General features: G+C 50.3%; 1 protein-coding gene and 1 long non-coding RNA gene across 2 annotated transcripts in view; one reads left to right on the forward strand and one right to left on the reverse strand.

Moving 5' to 3' along the window:
- Nucleotides 1-1,329, forward strand: part of LOC309829149 — a 41,086-nt gene extending 39,757 nt beyond the window's left edge. Inside the window, exon 3 of the long non-coding RNA XR_014297381.1 lies at nt 496-1,329. This is a non-coding gene — a long non-coding RNA (uncharacterized lncRNA). The remainder of the gene's footprint in view (nt 1-495) is intronic.
- Nucleotides 1,330-3,738: 2,409 nt separating this feature from the next.
- LOC309828228 (GMP synthase [glutamine-hydrolyzing]-like) lies at nt 3,739-24,910 on the reverse strand (the record flags this gene model as incomplete). Its single annotated transcript, XM_082663488.1, is given in 6 exon segments — nt 3,739-3,941; nt 6,424-7,313; nt 7,605-7,810; nt 7,816-7,872; nt 7,874-8,289; nt 24,856-24,910. Coding segments are annotated over 6 exon segments (1,827 nt in total).

Here is a 24,910-nt window from a genome sequence, read left to right on the forward strand (position 1 = left end):
AGAACTAACCTCAAATGTCTCTCCAGCTCCAACTTGCCGTGTCCCACCATCAAACACCACGTACCACATACACGTCCCCCTCCTCAACAAGAAGAGAAACTCATTTCACAGCATTAGACGTTTCAAAACGGAGCTCCATCATTTACTCAAGCCCCGCCCCACCTGAGGATCCAGTGTCACAGCTGCCACCAGTGCTGAAAAGAACAGAGGCAGCTTTTCCACACCTGCAATGACTGATTTGCACCAAACTGCTCTAATTAGCACATTCCACGCTATGATTAGGCTTCCAGGGGAAACATGCCAAATGCCATTAATTATGGATGTGATCTTAAATTATTCACTTGGAATGTTTTTTCTTCCTTGATGTGCCCCTTTCATCTCCCACTAACTTTTTGTCACATCCAAGAATAGATCCAATTAAGCCTCCAAAGGCGGGAGTCTGTTATGTTAAAGAAAATGTAAACTGAAAATGAATCACTTCTTTTTTCTCCCCAGTTGTGGCGTTGGTGGTGATCAGGAAGCAACCAAAGGAGGAAAAGAGACGTGGTTTTCTTCCCTCCCTTTCCTTTCTGCAGATCTCGGCCCACATGGCTCATCAGTGCCACCTTGCTCATTCTTACGGGAGCCTGGATGGGGATCTCTTAGGCAGGTTCCTTAGAAGTAAATCCGGAGCTGAGGATTCCTGCGCAAAGGATGTTTTTAGGAAGCTGGAAAGGAGTCGGGGAGGCAGGACGAGGAAGGCGAGGCAAGGTGCAACTTCAGGCCACATCCCAGCGGGAGCTCTGGAGCATAAATTATACCTCTGCATTTCTAAGGCAAGGCAGCTGGGCTTTCAGACTTCTGCACAGGTCAGTCATTGACTAAGGACTGCCGGGAGCCAGAGAGGGTGTAAACTCCCAGGCATTTGGTCCACTGCAAGTGTGGACCAAGCAGTTCCCAAAGGCAGTTCTTTGATGAGAATAACAAGTGTGGGCCATTAGAAACTAAATGGAAGCTGGAGACCGGCTGCACAGAATCTCCACCAAACGGGGATCAAGAGGATGACAGACAGCAGAACAGAAAACGGAGCCCCCCAGACCAGCATGCCCCTGTGTGGTCTGTGGGCGCGGATGCTCCAGGCACCCATGTGGACCCAGCACTGCGCTGTGTGCTGTGGTAGAGACACAGGCAAGTCCTGCTGGACTCAACACTCCATGTCAGAAACTGGCCTAACACAAATGAAAAGAAAAATTTGAGGGTGTCAGATCAAATGCATGTCTGTGTGGTTGAAACGTGATTGCTAGAAAGATTCATAAATGTGACGAGGTTCTCCTGGGAGAGTTAGGACTGAGCTGGGTTCAAGAGGATGAAAAGGAAAAATAAAGATTCCTTACCTATAGTGCTTTATGCTGTTTTCTCTTCCTTCTGTTTTCTCGTTTAAGCCTAGAAACGACTTATTATACCCTAAGGTGGTATAATGGCCCCATTTTACAAACGGGAAAAATCGAGGCTCAGAAAGGTGATGGGCTGACTTGTCCAAGGTGCTCAAGTACTGTATGGTGAAGCAGAGCCTTGGGTTCCTTCCTGCCTTTAGATTCTAAGGCCTGTGTTCTCTCCACTGTGCCACACTGCCTCCCAGGGAGCAGGATCTAGCAGGGCAGAGAGGACAAGGAAGGGCATTCTCGGTGGGGGAACTGCACAAGCAAAGTCTTAGAGACTGAAATGTACATATAAAGGCTATGAGGAAAGGAGCTGGTCTGATTAATATCCATACTGTAGTAGCCTTGGAGGAAGGTCGTTCCCACCCCCTTGATCCGTCCCTACCATGTCACAGTGGAATAATAGTCTCCCTCTAGAAGGAATCCAGGCCTGGAAGCAAACCCCATGTGGAAGTGGCTGCCTGTCTAGGCCTTTTAGAGTCAACAGGAGTCATGTGAGAGGCACACACAGGAGACTGGGAGCCAGAGGGTTGCACAGGGCAGGAAGGACACTGCTGGTCAGAGACCCAGGCCACGAAAGGCTGCTCTGTTATGTCCCAGATAGGCCGGCAGCCAAGAGAGCATCGGACAGCTAGAGATGCCCACAGACAGTGCTGCCCCAGGCCAGCCACCGCTGCCTCCTGTTCCATCTCCGCTTCAGAGTGGCATTAGGGAAAGATGGGCTGTCTGTCCAGTTCACCAGACATTTAGTAAGCAGCTCCTATGTACCAGAAGTAGGTACCCAGTCTCCCATACATGACAACTGGGGTATTTTTAAATCTGCCCACGGAATCTTCGGTACTCCTCCCTTCAAAAGAAGGAGCCTCATTCCGTTGAATGTGGGATGTCCTTAGTGATGTTTTTCCTAGTCAATAGAATGTAGCGGAAGTGACAATGTGTGACTCCCAAAGCTAGGTCGTAAAAGACATTGTTCTGTCTGCCTCTCTTTCTCTTGAATTGCTCACTCTGGGGAAAGGTGGCCAGCTTCAAGGCACTCGTGCAACCAGGGAGAGGCCACCCTGAGGCACACAGCCCCTCCTGCCAAGCCAGCATCAGCTCTGCAGCCGCGTGAGGGATCCGTGGGAAGCCACTGCTCCTCCTCCCGGGCTCCGCCAGCCCCAGCCAGACCTTCAGATGAAAGTATCCCTGACCAACATCTGAACTACAACCTGATGAGAAATCTCGAGCCAGCACCACCCAGCTAAGCTGCGTCCAAATTTCTGACCCAGAAACCATAGATATTTATCGCTGTTTTAAACCACTAAGTCTTAACGTAACTTGTCAAGCAGCAATAACTAATACAGGACAGTACAGAGTGTCAGGACCCATTGAAAATGGGCCTTTTTGCCTCCATCTAAGGAATGTATCAGCACAGCATCACAGTGATGATACAGAAAAACCCACATCCGAAAGGTTTTGCAAATAATGAGCAGTTTTGCTGAAGATTCTCTGGAAGGTGAAGGAGTGAGGTGGGAATTACATCTCACAGCAGAGACCCAAACTCCTTAAAAATCGTCTTTAATCCCCACTTCCCTCTAGAAAATGCTCTCTAGGTGGGTCTGCTTTGTCCAGAGCTCCAGCCCACCTGTGTCACGCTTCCACAATGCTTCCATCGAACTAGGTTTGTTTTGCCCAATGCACAGGAAGCCAAAACATTGAGACACGGAGGGTTTGCAGCAAAGAGACGGTTTATTTGCGAGGCAGCCAATCAAGGAGACAGGAGGAGAAATCTCAAATGTGCCCACCTGAAGGCAAGGGCCTCGGGGGTATTTATGGGATAAAGAATAAAGAAGCAGGGCGGTCTCAGGCGTGGGGAGCGTGGGGGAAAGGTGATTGGAAAAAGGTGTGATAATCTTTGTTCCGTGCAGGCGTAACTAAACTCTATGCCTCCACACGTGCGAAAGTTCATCAAGGACGCTCGCGCATGCCCAGTTGAAGGGTCGGGGATCCCTTCCGGTCTTAACCTGCTCAGCTTGAACTAGGCAACTGACCCCGAGTTCCTGGGAAACGATTGGGGCAAACGTCTTACCCTTTAGGCTACATGCCGCTTGGAGGACAGGCGAGTCTTAAAACGACTTGGATTAGTGAAGGCAAGTGAAGTAGGTTGAACCACGGTTTCAGTAGCACCGTCCCAATGTTCCTCCCTGCCTGTTACCCGCGGCCAGTACGACAGAGGCATCACCAAGCAGGACCAGCACCCAGGAAGGTGGGGACGGCTGTGATCCTTCAATACGTTGGCCCCGTCACTGCAGCAAGAGCAGTAGCAGACAATCGTGCAAGGTCAGTGCAAATCCGGGGAAAGCGTGCCTGCGGGCTGGAGGTCACTGAGCTTCACGGAGGGATGAGTGAGGGCTGAGATGTGAAAGACGCCAGGAGGCGGAGAGAGCATCCTGGTTGAGACCTTAGGTTGTGCAATGCCACAGAGGCACGGCAACGCGAGGGAGGGCGGCGAGCTTGGGGAATTGTGCCTCGCGGCTCTTGCGCCTAAAGAGGGAGAGAGCTCCAGGGTCCAGAGGACTCTGGCCAAACTCCTCCGGGGTTGGAGGGTGGGGGGTGGAGGTTGAGACTCCCGGGGCAACTCGAGCTTGCCCGAACCTCGGACTGTTCTTGTATTGGAAAACAGCCTGGTTTGGCGTTCACTTGGATAACTAAGTGATTACTCCTCTGTATATAGGGTCAGGACTCTTAAACTGTAATGGTTAAATTCTGATTCCTGGGCCCCACCGCCCAGAGGTTCTGAGTCCTCAGAGCTGAGGCAGAGCCTGGGAATCTGCCTCATAACAAGGGTCCCAGGGGCTTCGGCTGCAGGTGGCCCTCACATTTTAGCAGCTTCCTGAACTGTCTTGGTGCTGAGAATCGCCTGGGAAGTTGTGAAAAACACCGATCCCTCCCCTGGAGATTGTGGTCCAGCGAGCTGGCCTAGGGCGGTGATTCTCAAAGTGTGGTCCCAGGAGCACAGGCACCCGGCACACCCGGGGGTTTGTTACACTTGCGCAGTCAGGTCCCACACTAGGGCTGCTGAATCGGAATCTCGAGGGCCGGGGCCCAGGCCCCCCATTTGTTTGAACAGGCTCTCCAGGTGAGTCTGCTGTCTGCTAATGTGACAGTCATAGCCTAGAATTTGAATTGCTTAACGATTACAGCAGGTGATTGGTAGCACTGGACAAGGTTGGGAAGCCTTGCATCACTGAGGACACAACCAGCTCCTGTTGCCCAAGGTTCCCCAAAGGCCTGGATTCTCCCCAGCTTGCCTCTGGTCCACTCCACAAAAAAAGGTGTCCAGGAAACCGTCAGTATTTCCCCTTTACAAGCAGGTAATTTTCAGAAGAGCTGGGGAGCAGATAATTAAAAACCCCACCTCAACCTGCACACTCATCCACTCCTCCACACCCGGCCTCCGTGGCTCCCCTGGGAAGAAGTGGAGGCCATGGAGAAACTTCCAGAATCCAAAATTTACCAAGAATGAGTCTGGGTCAGCAGGGGTCACTTCCTTTTATTAATTCATTCCTGCCAGCTGACATCTCATTTTCTGGAAGCCAACCTGCGGAGCCCAGCTCCCCCGCCCCTCCTTCCTCCCTGCCGGGGAAGAGCATCCCCGCTAAGAATAACAAGGAGAACTGAGCAGGCGCTGGGCTCACCAGTCATCAGAAAAAGGAGCCGCCCCCTTTGCTCCCCTTTCAACCCATTTTTAAATTCTGGGGCAAACTCATTGTCTCAGGACTGACAGGGAAGGGAGGTTCGTGGCCTCTCGGCCTTGTGCTCCCAGAACTGTGGTTCCAGAGGACCCTCTCTCCTTTCCCTGCCTCATAGGGTACCTGAAACCCCACCGTCAGTGTAGCAGTCTTTTCATCCTCTCACCTACACACACACACACACACGCTTTATTCAATCAAATTTATTTATTGAACATGTTCTTGTGCCAGGTAGCGTGCTAGGAGATGAGGACGCTTGCAATTACATCTGACCTGAAAAAATGCCTTAAACCTTAGCAGACAAAGCTTCACCCTAGAGCTTCATTAGAGCTTCCCAACGGCGGAGGAGATCTTGTAGGTGGAGGGATGGGACTTCGGGAGCGTGCAGGGCGAGGGTGAGGGAGGGCATTGGGAAAAGAACTTGTCTGACTTCAACTTAGAAACCTGTTTATTGAGCAGTTAATGTGTCCCAGGAACTTCACTGGGGCCTCAAGAGAGGTAATCCATAGTGTGCCTGCGAATCCTGGGTCTTCAGGGGTGCATCACCCAGGGGAGATCCCCTGCTCTTCTGAGAGGCATTGCAGTATTGAGGGCAGAACCCGGGTGTGTGGTCACAAGAATGGAATACTGGTCTGGCAGGTTGTCTGGTTAGCTGTGATCTTGGGGAAGTCAATTTATCCCCAAACCTCACACCTTCTGTGGTAGGGGAAGGAGTTCTCTGTAAAATGGGAGTTGTCATAACTACCTGCTGCTAAGAGCTGATGAGATAATTGTGGCTGCACCTTGGAGACTCTGGACAGCTGTAGATACTTATTCTGTGGATCTATATTTAGTACCTGCTATCAGACATAATTTAACTGGGGGTCAGTTAACACAATGGACAGAAATCCCTGTCCTTGTGGGGATTTCGGTGGGGGAGGGTGGATGATGAATGAACAAATAGAGTGTCCATGGTGTCAAGGGCTCTGGAGGAAAATACATCAGAGCTGGGGGTTAGGAAGGACTGAGGGAAAGGGTGCTGCTATTATATAGAATGGCCAGAGAAGGTCTTTTAATAAGTGACAAAGTGCTGCTGGAGCTAGAGCTAAAGGAAGTGGGGAAGGAATCACAGGGTTATCTGGGGAAAGAGCATACCATGTAGGGGAGACTGTAGGTGCAAAGGTCCTGAGGTAGGTATGTGCTACAAAGAGTATCAGGGTTACTAATGAGGGGAGAACCAATTGCTGAAGTTTCAGGCTTTTTTTTTTTTTGGAGCAGAACAAGAAGTTTATTACTCTCAGTAGTTGCTGGGAGCTTTGATGTTAAGTCATACATAATTTGAGAAATACCAGGAATCTTCTTAATCTCAGTGACCGTCTTTAACACCACCTCTACAGGGATCTCATTGCCAAGGGTTGCAGGTACACCAGTCATGAAATCACTAGTAATAAAGGTTCCAATAACCATGGCTCTCTGGCATGAAGGATGCTTCTGAAGTGGGTCCCAATCAAAACGTAAAGGTGTCAGAATCACTGGCATCTGGCTGATTTTCCCAGGACACCCAGACTCCCTGAGAACGTTATGGGCCTCAAAATCAGCTTGGCGTAAAGTACTGAGCACCCCTGTTGTCAAGAAAGTGGGGGTAACATCTGTAGGAGGTTCTTTAACTGGTGGGCCAAATATATAGACAACTCTGTTAATGTTGTGACACAGGCGAGGTATAAGTCTAGCCAGGAAAATTGGAGATTCCCAGTCAGGCTCATCCTTACTGGAGATTCCACACCCATAACTGGAAGAACGACAGTCACCCTGCACACCCACAGTTTTAACTGGTAGCGGGAAGGCATTCGGTGAATGCAGACTTGTAATTTGCACCAGCTTCTCCTGAGCCTCTTCAGTTGCGCAGGCTTTGACTCTCTGTAATAGTGTATGTGGCTTTATAACGCTTGCAGAAAAATCAGCTACTATTTTCAAAATACTGTTGGTTTCAGGAAAATCCTTACAAATATAAGGTTCCTCAGCACATATTACTCGGATTGCCAGGCTCGGACCTGGGAATGGATGCCTGGAAACGAACTCTTCCGGAAGTCCAGATTCTCTGCCTAAGATCCTTACTTCGTCTTGATGAAAATCTTTCAGAGGTTCTATGACTTTTCCCTCCTCTCTCAACTTTCTGATAAGCTCTGTGTCGTTATAATGTTTTTTTATTTTTATTTTATTTTTTTTGTGACTTAAAACATTTTATTTTATTTATTTATTTTTTAAACATCTTTATTGGGGTATAATTGCTTTACAATGGTGTGTTAGTTTCTGCTTTATAACAAAGTGAATCAGTTATACATATGTTCCCATATCTCTTCCCTCTTGCGTCTCCCTCCTTCCCACCCTTCCGTATCCCACCCCTCCAGGCGGTCACAAAGCACAGAGCTGATCTCCCTGTGCTATGCGGCTGCTTCCCACTAGCTATCTACCTTACGTTTGGTAGTGGATATAATGGGTTTTGATGAGTTCAGCTTTGCCACTTGCAACAAGGGATGCACTTTCAATTAGATCAGGCCATAAAGTACCTTGGGCAAGGAAAACCTCCTCTGGTTTCAGGTTCATTTCTCCAATTACTTCATTGGCAATCTTGACAAAAGTATCCCCAATGATTTTTCCTTTCTCCTCAGGACTTGTAGTCATTTTAAGGTTTTGCTAATTCTCTTTCGTGGAGATCTGTCTTCATCTGATATTGGTAGAGCTGTTTGTTCCATTGTAGAAAGAATGAGCGCCATTTATCACTTTGACTTGAATTTCAAGTTTTTTGAGGGCCTCTTCAACAGACCGACATTCTCGTTTTCTCATAAAGCCATTATCAATGTGCACAGCAATGACTTGACCTTGGTTTAAAGCACGATTCAACAAAGCTGTACAAACTGTTGAGTCCACTCCACCACTGAGCAAAACCAAAACTTTTGATGTGCCGACTCTCTCTTTGATCTCTTGAGCGCACTCAAGTTCTCTGTTCTGCACAGTGAAGGTCCCACTGCACCCAGCTATGTCAAAGAGGAAATTCTTCAGTATTACTTTCGTATTTTCTGTCAGGCCAACTTCAGGGTGGAACTGGACTCCATATAATTTTCTAGATTCATTTGCTCTACCTGTTAGTGTTGGAGGGTCTCCTGCAGAGGCGGGGGGTGGCTGTGGCTCACCGTGGGGACAAGGACACTGGCAGCAGAAGTTGTGGGAAGTACTTCTTGGCTTGAGTCTGCCATTAGCCCCACCAAAGAGCTGGGTAGGCTCCAGTGCTGGGTCACCTCAGGCCAAACAACCAACCGTTTTAGGCATCCTGACAGCTACTTTTTCGACACAACCGTGATTTAAAATTATATTAAATTATTATATCAAAAAGAAATACATGTTTGCAACCTATTCCTTTGTAATTATTTAGCTACATTCTAATTCTGTGTATTTTACTGTGATCCATGCGCTTCAGGTAATTTACATCTATTGTAGGCATATAGTGATATTGCCGTGTAATAGAGGGAACTGCCTATCCATTCTCAACTCCGTATTCAGTGACGTCGTGTCAGGAGCTTGAAGCCCGCCATGCTGGGAGTATTTACACCTTGGCAGTTGGCAGACACTGTGAATCACAGTTGCGCCTCTCCTCCTCCCAAGAGCGGATTGTGACCATTTTCCAACCTACCAAGGCTGCAGCTCCCTGCAGGGCAGATCTGAGGCAGGAGCTCCCTTTCCAGTCTGCTCTCAGATGGTCCCCGAGTATGGAGGAGGAGATGGGGGTGGTGCTGAGGAAAATCTCAGGGTGTGGTAGAGGCAGTCAGGGTGAGCTGGGCAGGACCTCCAGCCCCACCCCGTCCCTGGGCCCCCATATTACTCCTGGAGCTGCCCCGACTGCATTATTGTCTCTCAATCCCCACTTCCCTAGCGGACTGCAGCCAATTCCTGATTCGCACACTGCAGTTCAGGAGGCATTCCAAGCTCCTTTGAGTGCCCAGCCTTGAGCACGCAGTCCCTAGGGATAATGATAATGACAGCAATTTACAGTCATTGCTTTTAAAATTCTCTCAACAACCCTAATCAGGTAGACATGGTTATCATCCTCATCTCATGGAAGGGGCATCTGAAGCACGGAGAGATTCAGTAACTTGTGCAAAGTTGCACAGCTGTTACCAAGTCCAAACTTGTACTGCTCGCCGCATGACAGGGCAATCAACTGAGAAACGAGTTGTTGGGACAAGGAATAGTGATTTTATTCAGAAAGCCAGCAAATGGAGAAGATGGTGGCCTAGCTTCGCAGAGAACCATCTTACCCTCGTTAGAATTCAGGCTTCTCTTATAGTAAAAGAGGAGGGGGTGTTATTGATCGTTGCCGCCCTCTTGGTGTCAGAATCCTTTGTCCTTGCAGCTGTCCCTGTAGGTCCAGTCACCATGTTCCTATAAACCTCGAACAAAACAAATGTTATTGTCTGTTCCGCAACTTTGTATCTCTGTATGAATGGAACAGTGTTTTATACCTTTAAAGGTCAGAGCCTTGAGAATGGGCTATCCTGTATATTTCAAGCTACAGGCAACATTCTTATCTTGTAGCAAAAGCAATGGAATGCAAAGGTGAAAGTAAAAGAAACAGATCCAATATGGAGTCAGATTTGTTCCTCCCTATTACACAGCTAGTAAGTAGCAGTCTTAAGTCGAGCCCAGGCCACTGGCTCCAGAGTCTACACTGTTTGCCATGAAGCAACTCTATGACATGAGTGGTAAGGGCCCTAAGCTCGGGGAGCTTATGCTGGGGTGGGGAGATCAGGAATATCTGGGCCTCGAGAGAGACAGATGGCATTTTGCCAGGAAAAGATGGCGATCAGAAGAGGGCATCCCAGGTGGAGGCAACAGACAGTGCAAAGGTCCAGAGTGTGGGGGAGAAAGGGCTGTTCAGGGAAGAGGGAATGGCCCCAGCTGCCTGTCACTTCCACGGCCTCACCCACCCTGGAGAAGCCTGCCTTTGGGGCTTCAAAATGACAACCTTCCAAAAATAACTTATCTTCAGCTTTCTCTCTGTCTTTGCTCAGTGATTCACATGTTCCTCAAGGTGGTAGTAAAGTAGATTAGTTCCATAACACAGAGACTGGGGAAACTGTGTGTGCGTGTGCATGCTGGGGTGGGAGGCGGCAGGGAGGAGACCTGGTAGAGTGAATGTGGCATCTGGCTTGGGATTAAGCATTTTCCTCAAGTCTGTTCATTACCTGCCTTGAGCAAAGCCAAGTGGTAGAGGCTGGTGAGGGCAGGGCAGGAGGGGCGACTGCTGTGCCTGGTTGTTCTCGACGCTCTCTCTGAGTAGCTCAGAGTTTGCTGTCCTGGTCACTCTCAGGAGGTTAATGAGACAATGAACATCTCTGGGTCAACTGTTATGTTATCCAGCACCCTTTGTAAGAGCCATCTATGCAAAGCCATCTATGTAACAGCCATCTATGTCCTGGAAGGACAGACTTCTCTTTCTGAACTCTGAGCAGAGACCACCCTCTTTGCAGGGGAAATTTCATCTCTACAGATGAGTCTGTTGGCCTCTTTTTATCTGCTCCGGTGAACTATATAACCTAAGCATCCACATCTAAGGGATTGCATCCTGTAAATTTAACGCTGCTCTGTGTAATGAGTTCCAGAAAACAGAGAAGCCCCAGTGGAAATTTCCATTGAGGTTCAGCATAACCATTCTTCCCGGAAAAATACTCTTGGACAAGGTAATAGAAATCCTTGTTTGCCTGGAATCTTAAAGAGAAGAGTGCTGGTGGGAGGAGCCCAGGGACTCTTGTTTCTCCAGAAGTTTCCAGAGGTTTGGAAGACCTTGCGGTCACTGACTGTTCTGGCAATAAGCACGGCATCTGCAGAACTGAGGATTCATGGTTGAGAGACGCATGAACTCAAGCCCGCGCCCTTTTGAGCACAGCAGAGGAGGAGTTAGGAATAAGCACCACTGCGTCCAGGGTGGACTGGTGGTGAACACATGGGGTGCATGTGTCCAGAGGCTGAGTGTGGAGGGACTCCCTGCCTGCAGGTCAGAGGTGAGCCTTCTGCAAGGTTATTGGTTCTGGATCTAAGAGGTCAGCAAATCTCCCCCAAATGAGAGCTCTTAACTACAATGTATTTTCCCTTTTGCCTGGGCTACCAGGACATTCACAGGGAAAATTAGTGTTCAGCTGGTGACTAGACATTTCAGGTACGTGACATATCTATTAGTGGAAGCTTTGGGTCCTTGTTAAAATTGTGCTGGGGGAGAAAAAAGAATGGAGGCAACATATAACACTAAAATAGAAGTGTTTTTTCAGAATTAATCTTTAGCCTCAAAGAGTGACTCTTCGTGAGGCCCTGGAGAGGAGAGGGTGGGGAACCACACAGTCAGTCAAGGGAGTCTTTGCACCCCTCTGCCTGGTGTGTGGTGTTCCTCTGCTTCCCTCATGCTAATCCTCGCATGGCACCTCTAATAAGCCCGTACCCCAAACAGTTCTAGCCCCTCCACGTTCTCCAGGCTGTCTCCTATCCAAGCCCATTCATTTGTTCATCCATCAGTCCATCGATCTATCCACCCCCCACCCCCCTCCACTCTCAGCAAACACTGAGCACTCTTCCTCTGTCCCAGGACGGGGCTATGCATTGACTAAGAATTGGGATCTGCCTTTCAGTAGCCTTTGCATCCAGTAAGGGAGAAGATTTACCAATGGGTAAGCTCAAGAGATGTTAGGACAGTGGAACAATAGTCAATTTAGGTTTCAGAGAAGAGGGAGCATGGACTTTGGGACCAGGCTGTCTGGGTTTGGAATCCTGGCTTCATCACTTATTAGCTGTGTGACCATGGGCAAATTACTTGACGTCTCTGTGTCTCAGTTTTCTCAGCTGTCAAACGGTATTCCATTGGACCTGCCTCAGAAGGTTGTCCTGGTTATCTACCGCTGCCTAACAAAGTACTCGTGCCATTTTATTATACCTCATGATTTTGTGGTCAGTTACTCAGGCAGTTGGCTGCTTGGTGCTTTTGCCCCACGTGGCATCAGCTGAGGTCACTCAATGGTACTTCAGCTGGAAGGTCCCAGATGGCTTCACTCACGTGTCTGGCACCTCGGCCAGGATGGCTGAAAGGCTGGGTCCAGCTGGGACTGTCCACTAAAGCACGTGAATGTGGTCCCTCCAGCATGGCAGTCTTGGACTAGTCAGACTCTTTCCGTGGAGGCCCAGGGCTGCCAAAGAGAGTACACCAAGAGATGGAGGTGGAACTGCTAGTGTCTTCAGGTCTGCTCTAGAAACTGGCACGGTATCGCTTCCACCACATTGTACTCATCAAGTGGACCCCGGGCCTGCCCAGGTTCAAAGTGAGAAGACTGAGACTCAAACTCTCCAGTGGGAAGAGCGGAAAGGATTTGTGGCCATTCTTAAAGCATCACAGTTACCCGAAGATGAAATGAGTTAATATGCGGAAGCAGCTAGAGCCGTGACTGACAGCGAAAGGGACATACAAGTGTTTGTCGTCGTTGCTTTAATTACCGCCCTTGCGCTGAGTCTTAATAGATGAGTCTGTGCTCTCTTGACAGACAGCCATGGGGAGCTGGGGAACGGTGGGTTTCAGATGGATGGTGTTATTAGCACGTAGTCGTGTTTCGTGGGCAATCTTGTGAGAGTCCTGGTCTTTGCTAATTCGAAGTAGATGATCAGACCTACTGATATATGCAAAACATGTAAGTGACTGCTAACTAACAGGTCTCACATCCCTCCCAGGGACAACCAGGGACCCAGCCTGGTGGGAGACCCAGAGGGCAGGATGGCTTGGAGGCCAGCCCCCTCACCCAGGACACGTGGGCTCAGCTCCGAGGTGCTCACAGACCCAGAAACACACAGATGAGCAGACACGGCTGTGGGCCGCCTGCCTGGGCTCCCCCTCCCAGAGCCCACCGCTTAATTGGAAAGGGCCATTTCAACATCTTAGCAGAAAATGGAGTTTTTCTTTCCTTGATGTCGTGATTTGACTGGGGGTTAGCAAAGCATCAGTGAATCCTAAATGTCTATTTTAAAAAATCAAGCCTTCATTTCAGCTTGGCTCAGGGCTCTGCTCTCCCTTTGTGGGAGGAAGATAAAACGCTTCCATGCACGTCCTTCTGCCTTGAATGCGGGCTGGTTAAACATCTCTGGTAATGGCTGGGCTGTGCCAAAGATTTTTTCTCTTCCCAGTAGCAGTTCCTGCCTTTAAACGGCTTCCACGGGGAAGAGCCATAACACACATGCAGAACAGAGGCTGAGAAAGGCTTCCAGGAGGAGGGCTTGTTTCCGAGGGGCAGGTGTAGCCGTGGCTTGAGCCAAGCTCGGTCCCTCGCATCAATTACCTTATGTAATCCTTACTAGGCTGGGGTGAGGGGTGGGGGGAGAAATGAGGGTTATTTTTACCGCCCTTTATAGTTGAGACATCTGGAGCCCAGAAGGGCTGAGTGGACCGGACCATCCAAGGTCACACCCCTGGCGGAGTAGAGTGAGGGGCAGAGCAACTCCTACCCAAGTGTGTCTGACTCTGTGTTTTTACTCTGCCAGGAAACATGGGGGTCCTCCCCACCTCCTCGTCATTCCCTTCCCCCATTACTAGCCCTTGTACAGATGCGGACCCACTCTGGCGGGGGCCCCCCACTCTGAGCGGACCAGTGGTGGGTGCCACAGCTTGGTGATGTGATTTACCTAGGAAGACCCCAAAGCATGGCATGTACTGACTCTGAATGAGAGCACAGAACCAAGGTGGGCGCACAGGGTGTGCTGAAGGGGAGGGAAGGGGGCGTTTTGAGAGCCCTAGAGGAGGGGAGGGAGGACGGCAGAGGACACCTCATGGTGCCATTCTGAGAGCCAAGAGCTGTGGGTCCACAGCCCAGCCATTTCACTGAGGCATCACTGCATGGCCTTGGAAAAGCCTTGTCTGCACCAGCAGCCTCAGGCTCTTCATTTTAAGGTTGAGTGACTGTGCTTTAGGCTTTCTGATGTCCCTTTCAGTCCTGAGACTCTGGGAGTTTACCAGTGCTGCTAAGCACAGCTGTAGAGGTTGTGCACTGCACAACTCCAGGTAGGTGCCACTGGCAGACTGCAATGTGAGTCCGCGTCCCATTCCACGGTCCTGGAGTCTATAAATGGGGATATAGATAGGACATGAGATCAGAGAAGAGGGGAGAAGTTCCAAGCAGAGGGTGGCGTGTGACCACATTTTCTCCAATCAAGAGCCAGACAAGTATTTATACTGCAAAAAGGAGTGGTCACATAGGTGTGTCTGGACCTGTGGTGACAGATCTCTGGGGTTTGTCACTAATCACACTCAGCAGCCACATATGAGCATGACCACTTTGATTGGCTCTGATTTAAAAGCACAGTGTTGGTCCACTAGGGAGAGACCCCTTTGACGGGTCTAAGATGTGGGGCCTCCAGTTGTCAGAGGCAGCTTCCTACGGGAAGTCTTCCGACAGTCTTGTAAGCCTGAGGTTCCTCAGCCGCACTGCCTGCAAGGATTATGTATTTGGTTAGTACTTGCTGATGACTATTGCCGCAAGGAAAACAACTGCGTCTCCCCTCAGGCCGGGGCTCCCCGAGGGCGGGGCCGCGTCTCCCCTCAGACCGAAGTTTCCCTGCCATCGGAAAGTGTGTCTCCGTCCTTCATTCATTCATTTGATATTGACCGAGGACCTATTTAGTGCCAGACACTGTTCTAGGCTCTCAGAACATTATACTGATAAACAGCAAACAATTCTTGCCATTGCTAAGCGCTAAGAAGCAGGGTTGTGTGACTGGTTCACTCGGGGTGTTTTGGGAAGGCCTTTCTGAGCTGTGAGATCCAGCAATAAGGAGGAGACAGGTGTGGGAAAATCTGGGTGAAAAAGCATTCCAGGCAGAACCAACCACAGGGCAAAGGCCCTGAGGTGGGAGGAAAGGAAAGGCCAGGGTGTCTGGGCATAGCGAGGGCCTGACTGCCATCCCGTGGGGTCTCCCGGAGCTTTCTGTGGCTTCTCCGTGGTATGGGCTCTGGGCTCTGTCCCCTGCCCACCTTCCTCTGCTGCCCCAGGATATCACGGAGGAAGTGTCCTGCCAGCGCGATGCCCTTCCTGCAGCCGCCCCCGGCCGCCGCCTCTCCAGCCACACTCTGGACTTCCTGCCCCCAGCCTCCTTGCTATTGCAGACCTGGTCCCCTGAGCTCAGCCCCTCATGTCCTGTTCCTTAGAGCCATCTTAAGCAAGCAAGGAGAAAACCTCCTTGACCTGAATTTTGGATTTACAGACAGGGTACCAGAGAAGCATGTAGCTGGGCAGATTCAGGAAGGCCTTCACCTCCAGTCCGTCTTCTGGAACTGACGGTAATCAGCCCCAGGTCCTGTCCCGACTTTCTCCAGCCCCCCAGTACAGACATCCTATAAAAGAAGCCAGTAAGTGCCTGGCCTTGTCATGTCCCCTGCAAATGGGCCGTTAAGAGGCCAGGCTGGGAAGTCACACTGAGCCATTGTTGAAATCTGTTGAGTTATTTCACCTCTCAGGTCCTCCGTTTCCCCAGATATAAAATGGGAATAATGGCATGTACTAGGTAGGATTGAAATTGGGTAACAGATACTTGGGAGGGTAATGCTTGATTAATTATTGATTACTGTGGGTAATGCTTATTGTTCGTGTGCCAGGCACCATTCTTCATTTTTATAAGCAGTATCTCATTTAAGCTTCATAGCCCAATGAGGCAGGCACGTTATCATCCCCATTTCTGAAATGCAGACACTGAGGTACAGGGAGGCCACCCAGCTGTTCAGGAAAGCTACCGGAGAGTGGTCCACAGCCAGGGCTGGCACTGTCTCCCTAGGAGATGTGTTGAGATATGAGTGTGTGGTTTTGGGTTGTCACAGTGGCTGGGGCCATCTTGCGGGGTTGGGGGACAGTGGGGATTCCTAGTGAATGTGCCCCCTGGGGCAATGTGTGGACTAGTCCTACACAGGAAGAACTGGCCACCCCAAGTGCCAACAGACCCCTGTTTTGAGAAACACTGATTCCGGAACTACCCCTCATTATCAGAAGAAGGATTGAGTCCCAGGTAAGGTGACTAGTCCAGGCTCACCTGATGCATCAGGGCAGAGCTCGGACCACAGCCACATCCTCACCTCGACCATCACTTCACGGCGCAGAGCCCACGCCAGAATTTGAACCACGTTCAGGGTCAGGCCAGCTGGCAGCACTGGACTGGTGTGTCCCTCAAAAGCCACCGGGTGTGGCCTGTGATCCCCTTTCCCAGCCTGAGGAAGGACCCCCTCACCCAGCCCTGGCTTGAAAGGTGTTTTTTTTTTTTTTTTGCCGTACGCAGGTCTCTCACTGCTGTGGCCTCTCCCGTTGCGGACACGCAGGCTCAGCGGCCATGGCTCACGGGCCCAGCCGCTCCGCAGCATGTGGGATCTTCCCAGACCGGGGCACGAACCTGTGTCCCCTGCATCGGCAGGCGGACTCTCAACCACTGCGCCACCAGGGAAGCCCGCTCCTCTCATTTTGGGTGTGTTTGTGTGGGCAGATGGACTGGCTCTCCTCTCTTCTTGCCCCAGGGAGTTGGTCTGTTTCCCACTTGGTGTGAATACCACCACTGTAACCCTGGCCTCTGTCTATCCAGCTCTCAGGCCACAGGTGGATCCTGGAGCATCCACTGCCTATGAAATCTGGGTTGGGGAACATCTGCTGAATCCTCTGTCCCCAAACCTCTTCCTGAGATTTCCTTGCCATTCATGTGCTTGAAATTTTACCATCAGAGATTCATTTCTTTGTGACCTGGCCTGGGGTGGTGGGTGGGTGATCCCTCTTTTCTTTTCTTGTTCCCTAATTGAATCAGGATTATTTTCATTGTAAATGATAGTTAGAACACTTAGCTTGGTCTCAGGTGATATAACTGAATGAATTATTGAAAAGTTCAGATTATTGAAAAGTCTCTGGCTTCAGGCATGGTTTGATCCAGGGGTTCTCCTTGTTAGCAGGACTCTGGCCCCATTTTGTTGTGATTCCCTGGGCTCCACTCTACTCCTGGGTCAGTTTTCTCTTCTGACCACCCTCCCCCCAATCCCACCACATTGGTGTCTACAGAACCATCTGGAGATAAACAGCTTCTCTCTGAGAGGTTCTGATAAAAGAAGAAGGAGCTTTGGAGAAGCCCCCCCCCCCATGCATCTCATAACTCACTGGCCCAAACTGGGTTATGTATTCCCTCTACTTCCCTCCCCCAGCAATCACTGTGGTCCAGGTGATGGAATCAGTTATCCCTGGGCAGTGTCATCATATTTATTACATAGCAAACTATGGTCCTTGGGCAGAGAGAGCCTTCAGACCATAATGCAGACCTGCAAGCTGGGGGAGGGAAAGGGGCAGGAACGCCTCAGACCACCATTCACCAGGTCACGCACAACGGCAGCATCTCAGGCCGCCCAATGGGGAGCTCCCCAGCAGACTGCCCATTAGACGAGTCCGGCTCCGGGCAGAAATGGCCAAGCCCCAGCACCTGCCATGCTGGGTCACTGGCTGGCCCCGACTGGGAGGAACTGGCCTGAGCTCCAGAAGTGAGGTGGCCCCTGAAGGTGCTATAACCGGAGGCTCTCAGCTAACTGCCCTCCTATCACTGAACAGGAAATTCCTCCTTGAAGAGGGATCTGAGAGGCATGCCTCCACAGCCACCTCGCAGCTAGGAAATAAACCAGGACTCAGACTCCAGGGGTCTGGGGCCAGACGCCTGTGTACTTAACCCCTTGGTAGACAGTGGCGGGGGGGTATAAGGAGCACAGCGTTAGTCTTGGGTATCCTGGCTGTGCCACCACCAGCTATGTGTCCCTGGGCAAGTCGCTACATTCATTCATTCATTTATTCCAGCACTTAGCATTTGCTGAGTGTCAAGCCATGTGCTAAACCCCAGGAATTAATGCGAGGAATCACAGGTTCTGCTCCAGCAGATCACTGGGCCGGGAATAGGGTGTTGGACCTGTGCAAGCTGGGACACAGGCACTGTTGTCCATCCCACTTCATGCAGAGGTGGCCTGTTCTCTCTCCAAGCTACCTCTCTGCCATGAGGCTCAGTGGCTTATTGACCTTGGGGCAGGGTTTATGCCTGGGGGTCTGGATACAAGGGCTTTGGCACTCCAGACCCCAGGGCAAGTCCTCCATCTTTGCCTTTATCCAGACACAGCATGTCCAGGCAGAGAGCCAGGCCAGCTGGGCAGGAACCATCAGTTAAACAATAGACATTCATCAGCTGATGGATGAGTCTGAGAGAAATCAACAAACTCATTTAAAAAACCAAGCACCCAGAATTTCCCAAGTCCTTTTCCTTACCCAGCCAGCCAAGATGCATGACCTTGAAGAGGTCCCTTATCTTGCTGCAAATTATTGCCAGGAAAATCTATGGCCAATTAAACAAGCAAATGTTCCCCTTGCACCTTTTACTTTCTCTTAAATAAGCTCTGGCCTGACCTATGGGAGAAGATGCTGGACTCACCTGTTCCTTCATCAGACTAAACATTTCCCTGATGGCACAGACACCAGGGCTTGGTTATTAAATCAGCAAAACCCAAATGCTCCCAAGATAAACTCCTGATGATGTGATAATAGCAGTCACCCTGTAGAATCCCACCTGTGCATATCAGCAGTGGAAATGTCATCATCAGCAGGCATCCTGGTTAAAACAGCCCAACAGGTCATTTGCTGATTTACGGCTCAGATGCTAAAACACGAATGTAAACAGGCTCCAGTGGCCAATGGAAAAACACTGACAGTGCAAAATGCTTTTCCTCACCTTCACCAGGGAAAGTCCCAGAAACGCTGAGCATCCCTGGTCTTCCTCTCCTACTCCAGCCACTTTGGGCCAGTGTGAAGGAATATACAGACTGGAGGGTTGCGGTGATCTCGGAGAGGCAGCAGTGAGTGGTGGTGTGAAGCGAGATCTTAATTCCCTGCCCAGGATTGAGCCTATGTAACCTGGATGAAAACCGGAAATCCTAGCCACCACACCCCCTGGCTCTTGCCCCCAGTAAAAAATGCACTTCTCATGGAGGCAAAACTATAAAGACAGGTACAAAGTTTATTTTTAGAGAGGTAGCACGACAGCCCGTGGGAGAGCACACAGAGAAACCGTTTGTTTAGTTAAGATAGAAGCGAGGCAGAGATGCCCACCGGAGAGAAAGGGTGTGGGCGTTCTCCCTAAGGAGGAGGAATGCAGTAAAAAGGCGATTAAATCATTTATGCAGGTTAGTTCTTCCTGGTCTTTGTGTACCTTTGGCCAATTATCTGGTTTCTTTTTCCACACCTGACCTGCCTTAGGAGCCTCCCCCACATATGTGTGCAACTTTTTTCCAAAATGGATTTCAGCCCAGAGGCCTATGGGATGGCCTTAGCATCACATTATTATGGGGTGGTTCCACCTCCTTTTTGACCCCCAAGGAGCCTTTCTGCGCATGTGCAATACTTCCCTTGCCCCAAGGATGGGAAATGTATGACCTCTTGATCTTTTAACAGGGTTTAGTCCTACTCCGTCCCTGCCATAAAAATGTCCAACGTCTGGTTATTTACCTTATTTCTGTTGCTAAGTTTTATATCGAGGTGCAGATCTCGAGATATAGACAGGAGTCAGGTCATAACTATGTAGTTCTGGAGCCCGTTTGTCTCTTGTTTCAGAAATGTAAACGGGGCTGGTAATGAATGTCTGGCCTGAAGCCCAACTTCTTCTCACCCCAGGAAGTGTGAACAGGAAGCCAGTTGTAAATATCTAGCCTGGAGCCCGTCTGTCTCCTGCCTTAGCAGGGGGCATAATTTTTTTCCTAAAATGAGCCATAACCCACCACCTACCCTCTCCCCAGCTCTGCCTGTTGGGCAGATGTGCTACTGTGACTACTGCCCACTCCTCACTGTGCCCACCCCTCAAGGGTAATTGTTTATTCTCCTCTTTCAGTCTCTGCCTTATTCTCTCTCATCTGCCTTTTCTCTATCCCATCTTTTTCTCTCTCCTCCTTTTCCTGAGGTGGGTCTTCCGTGACTTTCCATTTTAACACGCTCACATCAGGAAGTTCTTTCTAAACCCTGGGCCAGACTCGGGGGTGTTTGCCTAACCCTAGGCCGGTCTTGGCGTGTCTGAGTCACATTTCCCCTCTTTCCCTCACAGGGACTGTCCTTGCTGTGGTGATCCCAGTCTGGTCCTAGTGAAAGGTCAGGCTCCCCCAGCAGGCAGATGGAGAGCAGCCCAGAGCCACCGCCAGCCCTCAGGGCAGCTCTGGGTAAACTAGAAAAGAGGTGCCCCTTCTTCGAGGTAGAGGTAGCTCCCGTGTCAGGGTGCACATCCCAAGGGCTTCAGCCCCGTGCTACCCCTTGGCCAAGCACCCTGTATGCAGCACATGGAAGACAGGGCTGCCAGGACCTATTTCTCTGTGAGACGCAGCTCTGGGGATGGGGACAGAGGGATGGCTGTGGACCAAGTGGGTTCTTCCCAACTGCTACAGAGGCAAAGTCCAGAGTGACCACCTGCAAAGGCTAGTGGCCGTGGATTTCCCTGGGGAGCTTGCTTAACATGCAGATTGCTGGCCCTGCAGGAAACCTGCTGCAGCGGGTTTGGCGTGGGCCCTGAACCGAGCTCCCCGGGTGATTCTGATGCAGCCCACACTCTGAGAGTCCCCGGTTCCCCAGAGCAGAGCCTTTGCAGATTTGTATCCCAAGAATGAACACATTTTACCTATCACCCCCAAAATAAGGGTATTAATTTGTCAGTTTTATACATGTGATACTGAAAGCTACGACATTAAGTAATAGAAGGAAAACATTTTTTAAAGGTAAAAATAAATACAAATAGGAATTGTAATATTTCCTCCCTACCCCCCTCAATTCTGCTTTCTAACCCTCTGTGCGCCCCACTATGGAGGCCATGGCCACAGGGACTGGGAGAGGAGATTTAACCACTGAGAATGATGCCCGAAACTCAGCCTCTGTGCACAAGTGCCGAATTGAACCTCAGAGACGGAGTTCTGGGTGAAGTAGCAAAGAATAGCTTTATTGCTTTGCCAGGCAAAGGGGGACACAGCGGACTCGTGCCCTGAAAAACTGTGCATCCCAACCTGGGGGAATTTGGTGAGGAGTTTTATAGCAAGGGTTCAAGGGCGGAGTTGCTGGTAAGGGTCAGAGTGGGAGGGGGGTTGCTGCAGTCCTTTAATGTGGTCTGAGGTGGTCTCCTGATGAGCTTTGCAAGGTTATCAAACTGTGATCTTCTCTGGAATGAATGCTGACGTCTTCCATTTGTTGGGGGTTTTAGATCTGTAAAGAGCTCAAGATATTTTTATGTGTATCAGCTTGAGGCGGCACTAGGACCCTGCTTCAAGGCTGCCCTGTTGTTTCTTGCCTGCTCCTCCCTTGTCTCTGCATCCTCTCCCTTCCCTGATTAGCAACCGTTTGAAAGGTTTCCAGGCCCAGGAGCCCCACAGGGTCATGCTCAGTTTCAAGATCATGAGTCATCTCCCCCTTATGGGAGGAAAACCAGGAGGTTTTCTCAGGAGGAAACCCAGACGCTTATGATCAGGGTGAAACCTCAGGCTCCCCTTCCCTCCACTGTGAATTCCTCGTGATTCTGCTGCCTTTGGAGGGTGTGGGGAGCTGTGGCGAGCCATGGCGGGGCACCCCCTGACTCCCGAGGTGCTCCCTGACTGCCCGTGCTGCAGGCCACACTCCTTTCTCTCTCTAACGTTGGATCCCGGCCACTGTGCTGTGAATCAGGCCTGTGCTGATTTAGTGGCGGGTCCTGTTTCGGGTGACACGCTTCCTCACCTGTGAGGTGAGAGGGGTGGACTGAGTGACTGCTTGGTCTCCTTCCAGCCCCGACGAGCGAGGCTCCCATCAACAGTGGTGACGCCATTCGTGAGTGGGAGAGTAAGTGGCGGCCTTGGAAAAGACTAGAAACGAGAAGCGAAAGCTGGTTAGTAAGGAGACAACCATACTCCAGCCGGTTCTTTGGGAGAGAAAGGCATGGGAGGGTCAAGGGTCCCCACAGCAAAGGCAGCAGGACTTGGTCTAGGTGCTGCAAGCAGGATCGGCAGTCACTTCATCCGAATTCTAGTCCGGACTCTGCCTGGAGCAAGTTTCCTTGATCAATTTTTTTTTTTTTTTTGAAGTATAGTTGCTGTACAATATTATATGTTACAGGTGTACAATATAGCGATTTACAATTTTTAAAGGTTATACTCCATTTATAGTTATTATAAAATATTGGCTCTATTCCCCGTGTTGTACAATACATCCTTGTAAACAAGGTACTTCTTTTTCCTAACCTCAGTTTTCAAAAAAGCAGGATTGGGCTAGATGATCACTGTGGATGCTACCGTGGGTGTAGTCTAACATGGACTTTTCCAAAATGCGGGCCATGAAAAAATTTTAGTTATTTGGTGAGGCAGGGTAGGGCATGGCAGAATAGGAAGTTTCCTTGAAACTTTTGTTTCAGGTGTGTGTGTGTGTGTGTGTGTGTGTGTGTGTGTGTGTGTGTGTGTGTGTGTGTGTGTGTGTGTGTACGCATGCGTACTGGGTCGCTGTGCCAGTCCATGTCCCAAGAGGAAACAGAAGACACACTTCAATGACAATAATTGGCACCGGGCTTCACGGACTGTTTACAAAGGTGGAGAATAGGGAAAGCATGGATGCAGGACCAGGGGCTGGCAGCAGTAGGGCTGCTACCACCCCTGAGGCAGGAGGAACGTAGGGAGGGAGTGCTTTCCAGAACCCAATGGGGAGTCCTATAGAAAAGGCCACCTGGAGAGGAGCCACAGCCTTTTATGGAGGGACAGCCAGGCTGCTGCAACCCAGGAGGAAGGAAGCCAGGAGGGAAAATACCCCTAGCTTCACTCTCCATCCTTCCATGTCCTGCTGGAGCTACCCACTCGCAGAGCCTCCCAGAGGCCAGAGGGCAAGAAAGCCACGGGCGCAGTGCCCTACAGCTCCTGGGGCAGAGGGGCGAAGGGACAATTTCCAGCCCAGGGAGACGTCCCATCTATATCTTCCCATGGATTGCAGTCAAGTGCTCTTAAAAACCATCGTCCGTTGGAGACCAAGGTGGCCTTGGGAGCCTGCATGGGTTTGAAGGCAGCCAGAATTAGGCTTGGATCCTGGCTCTGCCACCTGCAGGCTGCCTGACCTTGGACAGACTACTCACCCAAGGTGAGCCTTAGCCACCATACGTGTGAGAGCTGGGACCATGATGCTGGCTGTGCAGGTTGGCCACATGGGTTAGAAATAATAACTGAGAAATGCCAGGCACCTTGGACGTTCAGCATCACTCCTTTGCTCTAAGCGTGACAACAGGAATTAGTCACAGCCCTTTCTAAGCACCCGGGTGCCTGTCTCCGTTTCTTTAAGCAGCACCCTTGTACCGGATGGTCCTTCTTTCATCTCCATCCTCGCCGCCCAGCCTTTGGTTGCTTCATTTCTTCTGCAGACAATTATTGATGAAATGATTTATAAATTACAAGGTGTTTACTGCTCTTGGAGAAAGCATAGACCACTTATCAACAAAATTTACTGAGACATTAAGTGGTAAGAAGGACTAAAGCCCAAGGAAGGACCCAGAACGGGAGTAGCTTTCCTGGGGAGCCTGAGGTCAACGCGTATTTTCACCGTTATTCCCACTTGCAGTGGCAGCTCCTGGAGGCGAGGAGCCTGCTCTGCTCAGAGGAAAGACAGCCAGGGAGCTTCCTTTGCACCTGCACTGTGACTTGGGTTGAACCTAAGGCCTCCCTTGCTCCTGCTCTGGGGGCCCAGTCCCTTTGATTTTGTTGGGGGAAAAAAACCCCAAAATCAGTGTGTTTCTCTCCTTAACAAACACCGGGATTTCTTTTTCAGGGCAAATCAAACCAGACTGCTCAGGCTTCCATTAATTGACTACATCTTATCGGAGCCTCAGTTTCCTCAACTGGAGAGTGGAAATGGTAACTCCTGCTTTATGGGATGGCTGTGAAGTGTAGAAATAAGTGTCTAAAGAGCCTGGATCGAGTCAGTGAATGGAGATTCTGGTGGGGCCTCTGGGTAAATTCTCCCAAGGATAACAGCTCGGATCAGCCTCCCCAGGCAGCCATGGCTCTTCCTCTGTAAGCAGGGCAGCGTGATTTGCAGAGATTCTCCCTTTGTTGATGCCACTGAAGGCTGCCTATGGCTCTGCTGAAAGGCAGTGATAATTACACCTGGTGTGGGACGGGGGGAGGTGTGGCGGGAGACTGCTCTGCTGTGTGGTGTGTGCTCATTTGCATTAAGCTCAGAAGCATCGTGTGCCTGCGTGTGTGTGGGCGTGTGTGTGTGTGCGTGCACACATGCACACACACATATACTTGTGCAAGACTGCAACTGAGGCTTGTCATTGGTGCTTTGGTAACAGAGAGGATCAGGGGAGCAAACCAGGAGCACTGACTCTAAAGGGATGACACTACAAATGGCTCAGAGGACATCCTTGTCCTTCGATGACCGTCCTGGGTGCTGGCTGAGGGCAGGGTTCCAAAACTAGACCGCTCAGGCTGGGCTCTAATCCAAGCTTTACCACCTTCCAGCTGGATGGCCTTGGGCAAGATACTTTAGCCTTTCTGTGCCTTGGTTTCTTTCATTGAAAATGGGGATAGAAGTGTGTTGTGCTGAAGATTTCATGAGTCAGTACAGGTCAGGAGGCTACAATAAGGCCGGGCACATACTACGCAACATAAAATGCGTTACCTCTCATCACCGGCGTCAGCTTCTTCCGCATCATCTTCCCCTCTGCCTCTTCCAT

This window comes from Grampus griseus (genome assembly GCF_964374135.1).
Source record: "Grampus griseus genome assembly, chromosome: 10".
NCBI lineage: Eukaryota > Metazoa > Chordata > Mammalia > Artiodactyla > Delphinidae > Grampus > Grampus griseus.